At 45.3% G+C, this 7596-nt stretch overlaps 1 protein-coding gene across 1 annotated transcript in view; it reads left to right on the top strand.

Annotated features, from left to right (window-relative positions):
• The first annotated feature begins 4842 nt into the window (after positions 1–4842).
• The window catches only part of SELENOI (selenoprotein I), a 40609-nt gene continuing 37855 nt past the window's right edge, over positions 4843–7596 (top strand). The window contains exon 1 of the mRNA XM_025984024.2: positions 4843–5113. Coding sequence (XP_025839809.1) covers positions 5057–5113 — 57 coding nt within the window. The 5' untranslated portion in view covers positions 4843–5056. The remainder of the gene's footprint in view (positions 5114–7596) is intronic.

Below are 7596 nucleotides of genomic sequence, written 5' to 3'. Positions count from 1 at the left end.
GGGTATCTTGTATGGCTCTATGTTCAAACTGGAATAATAAAAATAGTGGTTATATTTGGTTATATCTGCAGATCTGACATTAGATGAGCCAAAAAGGAATACGGAGAAAGGAATAGAGAATAAGGAGATGGGGTCATGCCACTATGGCTACCCATCTGAAAGATCTGTACTTGGTTTACCTAGAGTTCTGCTTCCATTATAGTGCAATACTAATGGGGAGAGGGATGTTTGTGTAGGAGAGGTATCAATTCTCTGCTCAGAAAATACAGATGCTGGGTCACTATCAGAACTTCAAGGATGCTCAAAATAAGCCCAATATAAAATTTCGTGTGAGATCAATTTTTAAAAAATTTTATTTTTAAGCAATCCCTACACCCAACGTAGGGCTTGAACTCACAACCCCGAGATCAAGAGCTGCATGCTCCGTCACTGAGCCAGCCAGGCACCCCTGTCTGAGATCAGTTTTTAAAAATATTTATCTTTTTATGTATAACAGTCATGTTCGTGAATAATGGCTATTAAAGAGAAATAATCACTCATCTCCAAAACAAGAATGGTTATGTATGCAGAGTCTAAATAAATTACTAGACCTGTCATTTTACTCTTATCATACTAGGCTCCTGGTTCTTTCTGAACCTTTACACTAATTCTCTCTGGGTTTTGCATGACTACGGACACAACTGAGTTTGTGTTCAAAGATTAAGGGAACAAAAATGGCCAGAAAACCTTTGGGAGGCTGGTGGGGTGACAAGTCCCAGAATAGCAGAGATGCTACCCTCCTCTACTGACAAGGGAGGTAGGAGGTACAAAGCAGCATTAGCTTATGCTGAATCCCAGTATGTTGCACAGACTTCTGTGATCAAGAATTTTTTTTTAAAAGACTTTATTTATTTATTCATGAGAGTCAGAGAGAGAGAGGCAGGGGCAGAAGCAGATTTCCCACAGGGAGCCTGATACTAGACTCGATCCCCGGACTCTAGGATATTGACCTGAGCCAAGGGAGATGCTCACCAACTGAGCCATCCAGGTGCCCCTGTAATCAAGAATTGGATTGATGACTCACTCAAATAGAATTTCTACACATTGTTACCTAGTAGGATTATGTTTGAAATATGTAAAATACAGCAAAGCCCAGGCAGACAAAACCTAACTTGAGAAGGTTTACTCTAGCAAGGGAATTCCATTTTTAGGAAAAAATAAGCAACTTAATGAGGTTGTTCAGTTCTTTCCTAGTGTCCACCCCCCTCCAATCATCTCTAGCCTTGACTTGGGAATTTCCCCTTTTAAGGATCTTACCATGGTAACTTGTAGAAGCAAGGTGTAGTGGAGAAATTATGGAAGTTTGATGATCTGTGTTCTTATTCCAGTTTTACCACATACTGGGTGCCTTGGGCGAGACATATATTCCTTCTGTTATTCTGTTCTGTACAATTAGGCCCATTGCTCAGGCTTGTTAAGATGATCTAGTGAGGTGTGCCTGAGTGGCTCAGTTGGTTAAGTGCCTGCCTTTGGCTCAGGTAATGATCCCAGGGTCCTGGGATTGAGCCCTGCATCAGATTTCCTGCTTAGTGTGGAGTCTGCTTCTCCCTTTCCCTCTGCTCATGCTTTTTTTCTCTCAAACTCTCAAATAAATAAAATTATTATGATCTAGTAAGATGATCTAGTAAGATGCTGAATTCTTTTGTGAATCATAGAATTGATTAGTATTAAGGCATTACTGTTATTTTAAAATGGAAACCAAATCATCGCTGTTTTATAAGCATCCTCGGGAAACCCTGACCATTTTTTACCGCTTTAATAACTTATATTGGAGTTTTTAAACTATATTAATCTTTAACTTCCAATTTCTAGATATCTCTATTTATCTGACAGCCTCTTACTTAGGACTAAATAAAACAGAAATGTCAGGAGTGAAAACACTTTTTCCCCCCCAGGTTATATTACGAAGGTGATAACATTGCTTCTACTACAAATATTTTCTTTTTTTCTTTTTTTTTTTTTTAATTTTTATTTATTTACGATAGTCACAGAGAGATAGAGAGAGAGGCAGAGACACAGGCAGAGGGAGAAGCAGGCTCCATGCACCGGGAGCCCGACGTGGGATTCGATCCCGGGTCTCCAGGATCGCGCCCTGGGCCAAAGGCAGGCGCCAAACCGCTGCGCCACCCAGGGATCCCTACTACAAATATTTTCTATGATGATCATTCTGGAAGGCAGAAAGTGTGATTAGTGTATAACATGTAGAAGAGATAAACTTCAGTGAGTGAGGAGGCAGACAAGGGATAGGTAAACACAGGTTGGTTTTTTTTTTTTTCTATCCCCCACAGGTCTTTTTTTTTTTTTTTAATTTTTATTTATTTATGATAGTCACAGAGAGATAGAGAGAGGCAGAGACACAGGCAGAGGGAGAAGCAGGCTCCATGCACCGGGAGCCCGACGTGGGATTCGATCCCGGGTCTCCAGGATCGCGCCCTGGGCCAAAGGCAGGCACCAAACCGCTGCGCCACCCAGGGATCCCCCCCACAGGTCTTATATCAAAAATCATTTGAGGCATACCTGGGTGGTTCAGTTGGTACTCCCATTGGATCTGCGCTGAGTGGGGAGTCTGCTTGAGATACTCTCTCTCCCTCTGCCCCTCCTCCTACTCTTTCTAAATAAATAAACATATCTTTAAGAAGTAATTTGATATGAAGATTTAAGAAATCTTCATATTGATTAGAAGAAATACACAGTGGATGAAATCTGTAGCATATTCCTTGGAAGGTAGCTTTTTTTTTTTTTAATTTAGAATCCAGTTTTAATTTAGATTATATTCATCCAAACTCCTTCAACAAACACTTCACCTCAACAACTTAGTTCAGTATAATGCTTAGTTTCCCTATCCCCAATGTGGGGGTCAGGCAGTTCCACTGAATGTGAGTTCACTGTATGTCAGCCAGCACGTCAGAGCTAGCTTCTCTTCTCACGAGGTTGCGCTAATGGAGCAGCTCCCATGCTTGCAGCTGTGATCCAGAGGGTGTCTATGCTGAATGCAGAAACTGCCATGACACTGGTCACAAGCCACCTGCAGCATCTCTTCTTGTACCCCACTTTTGAGCATCAGTACGTAAAAATCTTTTTTTTTTTTTTTAAGATTTTATTTATTCATTCATGAGAGACACACAACAGAGAGAGGCAGAGACACAGGCAGAGGGAGAAGCAGGCTCTCTGCAGGGAGCCCAATTTGGGACTTGATCCTGAGACCCTGGGACCACAACATGAGCCAAAGGCAGACGGACCCCTCAACCTCTGAGCCACCCAGGCACCCGTAAAAATTTTCTTGAATGCAAAGGGACATTTATGTGCAGCACGAGTAAGATAATGAGTACATTGTCCAAAAGTCTTATTTAGTGCAAATTCAGTTTTCTTATCTATACACAGAAAGGATTTAAATACAGTACATGCATAAAGGAAATACTTTTATGTTCAAGGAGGTGGTTTCATAGTTTTCCTTTCATTAGAGCCAATTTCCCTCCTAAAGGGAGATTCACATTTCTAATGTCCTCAAAGCAGATGGTGCACAGCACATCAAAGAGATCTTTGCTCATTCATTCAACAAAATGTATTAACCATGTATTATCTGCAAGGACATGGGGGATGTTAGGATGTACAAGATACAAATTCTCTTCTTAGGACAAGTGAGGGGAAACAGTCACTCAAGCTTATTGATCCTCTGCCATGTACCAGGTCCGATGACAGAGGCTTTGTATCTATTACCTCACAAGCATCTCATACTTTAGAAGGTAAGACACACGCGGAAATAATAATATGCCTATTAATTAACTGAGCGCCTATTAATTAACTGTTTAATGAATGAGTATAAGGAACCTAAGAGATCTCAAAATAATCACCCTTGTTTAGAGACCCAGAGATTGAGAGACCCCCTTAGTGGTTTCCGGTACCAAGAATCTCACTTCGGGTTGGGTAGACCACTTCCGAGCTGTGTAACGAATGGTCTGATCCTGGGCAGGTCAGGTCATCCGAATTTTGATTTCCTAATCTGCGAAGTGGGGAAAAGTGCCTGCCACTTCATAGTATTGTTTTGGGGGTTGGTGAAAACCTATGTAAGGTTTCCCGCAAAGAAGGCGCTCAAAAAAAAGTGGTAGAAACTCTAAGGCTACATTTTACTATCGGATGGATACACTCGAGCCGTTGATCTAGTGTTCATTCTACAACCGGCTCCAGTTAGGTGCACACGCTTCCTGCAAACGCACTTAAAGACCCCTAGGGACGCGGAGACCAGTGCTTCTATCTGGTGGGAGACATTAGCAACTGCAGTTTGACTGAGTGGAGAGGCCTGAGGGACGTCTCCCGCGCCCTTTCACGGCCCTTTAAACTGCAAAGAGCCTGCCACCGACGTGCCCCACCGGCTTCTCGACCTCTCATCACGAGTCCTGAGCACCTACCGCGCGCAGCGCACCGTGCCAGGAGCTTGCAGCGAGCCAGGCACGCATTCCTTCTCCGGGCTTTTACGTCACAGCTTGCGGGAACTAAGCTCTCTTCCCTGACGTACTCCTGAACTGGTTCGTAGGAAACCAGCCTACCCTCAACGTTAGCCCGAAATCTCCACACGGGAACCACACACAAAACCTCCCGCCTCTCGCGGCAGGGAGGAGCAAGGCCTCCTGGGAAATTGACCTTTAGCCTCTACTCAGTCCTTACTTCAGCTCACCAATTTTGACGCTAGCGAATGAAGCGACGAGAAAATCTGGGAGGCGGGACTTAGTGTTGTCTGATCCACGCTGATTGGACAGCGACGGCGTGAGGGGATGGACCGCGTGAGCAGGCTGGCGACCCTCCCTCGGGGGGCGGGGAGAGGTGGAGGCTGCGCTTGCGCCCTGGGGAGGCGGCGGAAGTGGCCTGAGGTGGCTACGCGTGCGCGGTGGGAGGAGCGCGGCTCTACTAGCTCCTTTGCCAGCCGAGTCCTCCCATCCTCGCCCAGCTAGTGTGGTGCTCGTGTTTCCGCACCTCGTCGCGGAGAGTCGCTGCCGAGTGGGCGCTCGGTGTTCGGGTCGTCATGGCTGGTTACGAATACGTGAGCCCGGAGCAGCTGGCCGGCTTTGATAAGTACAAGGTAGCGCGGGGCCCCGCGGACGCCCCTCTCCCTCCTCTTCCCGGCCTCTCCCAGGGCGGCTGAGGGGCAGGCGCGGTCCGTGTCACCTTGTGCCGCGTGGCTCCGAGCGGGCTGGCGGGCGTTTGTCCGGGGGTCCTGCCGAGACCTCGGGCTTTGGGGTCAGGGTGCGTGGGAGCATCCTAGGCCCGCCGCCTACACTCGGTACTCTCCCGGGGGATCGCCTTTTCCGTAGGAGACCGCTCGACGAGAGTGGAACCGGAGAATTCCCTGTGCTTCTTTACTTTATTATTATTATTGCTATTATAATGTTAGCTGATGCGGTCCCCCTCGTGGTGTCTTAATTGCCTTCATTTTAACGAAGCCTCCACCTGCCTCTTGCCTACAACTCAGATAGAGATGGTTTTTGGCAGAGGAGGCCCGGGGAGGGGGAGTAACTCCTGAGGCCATTCTGCTGATGCACTCCACTTCTACTCCCAGGAAGGAGGCTTCCTCAGCAGTGGCTTGTGGCGCTGGGGCTGCCAGTTGAAGTAACTGTGCACAGAAGGGACTGTGTAGTAGGAGTGCGGGCTGTGGAGTACGTAGAAACCTGATACCAAAGTCTAATTTCTTTGCGTGGCGTGGGGCCAAGTAATAGTCTCTGTCGTGCAAAATGATTACAGGGATTTGTGAGGGGCCTGACACCGAATGGGCCTCCAGTAAATGCTGGCTGTTAACTTTCCTCCACATCTGGTTTTCCTCCCCTCCTCCCTTAACAGTGAATGACTCCACTGTCCATCCAGTTTTCCAAGCCCGAAGTCTGGGCTGTAACCTTTCATCTTCGCTAACTGTCACTTTCGCTCTTGATTCCTCTACCTCACCCACCAGGCAGTGAATCACTGGGTTCTGTACCTTCTATCATTGTTAGCCTAGCTAGAAGAAGAGTGATTCTATTATCACTCTTCCCACATACACTTTAGGTAATCTTTTTCCTTTAGAACCCTTTTAGAATACATTTGCAGAAAAATCATGAAGATAGTAGAGCTCCCTTATGTCTCATACCCGGTTCTCCCTATTATTATTAACATCTTACATTAGTATGATACCTTTGTCACGATTAATGAACCAATATTTACACATTATTAACTGAGGTCCATACTTTACTTACATTTCCTAAGTTTTCACCTAATACCCTTTTTCTGTTCTGGGATCTCATCCAGGATATCACATTTTATTTAGTTGTCTCCTTAAGCTCCTCTTGGCTGTGACGATTTATCAACTTCCCTTCTTTTTTGATTGCCTTGATAGTTTTGAGGAGTTCTGGTTATGTATTTTGTAGAATGACTGTCAGTTGGGATTTGTCTGTTTTTTGCATAATGAGGCAAGGGTTATGGGATTTGGGGAGGAAGAGCACGGAGATGAAGTGCCATTCTCATTACATCATATGGAGAGTACATGCTATCAGCATGACTTATCACTGTTGATGTTGACTTTGATCACCTGGCTGAAGTAGGGTTTGTTAGGTTTCTCCCTGTAAAATTACTCCCTTTGGAAACAAGTTGCTATGAGCCCTCACTTGGTAGTTCCAACTTAAGTTCCACCTCCTTGAGGGGAGATTATTGACATAATTTGTTGGGAATTATGCATGGGAGATTTGTCTTTTCTTCCCATTGTATATTTATCCAACCATTTATTTATACCACAGTGGATTCACCAATATTTATTTTATACTTTGGGTTATAATCTATTACTACTTTATTTTGTTGCTTGCCCACATTTACTTTTGCCCTTACAGTCTTTTCTGTCTGTTTCATAATGATCTTTAAAAGGGATCTCTGGGTGGCTCAGCGGTTTGGCGCCTGCCTTTGGCCCAGGGCGCGATCCTGGAGTCCTGGAATCGAGTCCCGCATTGGGGTCCCGGTGTGGAGCCTGCTTCTCCCTCCGCCTGTGTCTCTGCCTCTCTCTCTCTCTCTCTCTCTCTCTGTGTCTATCATAAATAAATAAATAAATCTTTTTTAAAAAATTGCATCTAGTCATATTACTCCTTTGCTTAGAACCCACCACTGTCTTTCCATTGCTCTTGGAATGAAGTCCAAAAATCCATAACATGATCTACACTGCTCTGAATGATATGGTCCTTGCCTGTCTTCAGCTTCATGTCATGCTCCTCACTGTCTACCTCTGCCAGAATTAGTAGCCATCTCCTCCCCCACCACTCCCTTTTCTTATTTATTTATTTATTTATTTATTTATTTATTTATTTATTATTTATGAGGAACACAGAGAGAGAGAGGGAGAGAGAGAGAAAAAGAGGCAGAGGCAGAGACACAGGCAAAGGGAGAAGCAGGCTCCATGCAGAGAGCCTGATGAGGGACTCGATCCCAGGTATCCAGGATCAGGCAGGCCCTGGCCTGAAGGCGGCGCTAAACCACTGAGTCACCCGGACTGCCCTCTTTTTTCACATTTTTAAGTCATGTTGTTTAGTCTGCCAGGAATGTAGCTTCCCT

The sequence above is a fragment of the Vulpes vulpes genome, chromosome 8 (assembly GCF_048418805.1).
Source record: "Vulpes vulpes isolate BD-2025 chromosome 8, VulVul3, whole genome shotgun sequence".
Taxonomy (NCBI): Eukaryota; Metazoa; Chordata; class Mammalia; order Carnivora; family Canidae; genus Vulpes; species Vulpes vulpes.
This window is presented reverse-complemented; position numbering and strand designations above follow the sequence as displayed.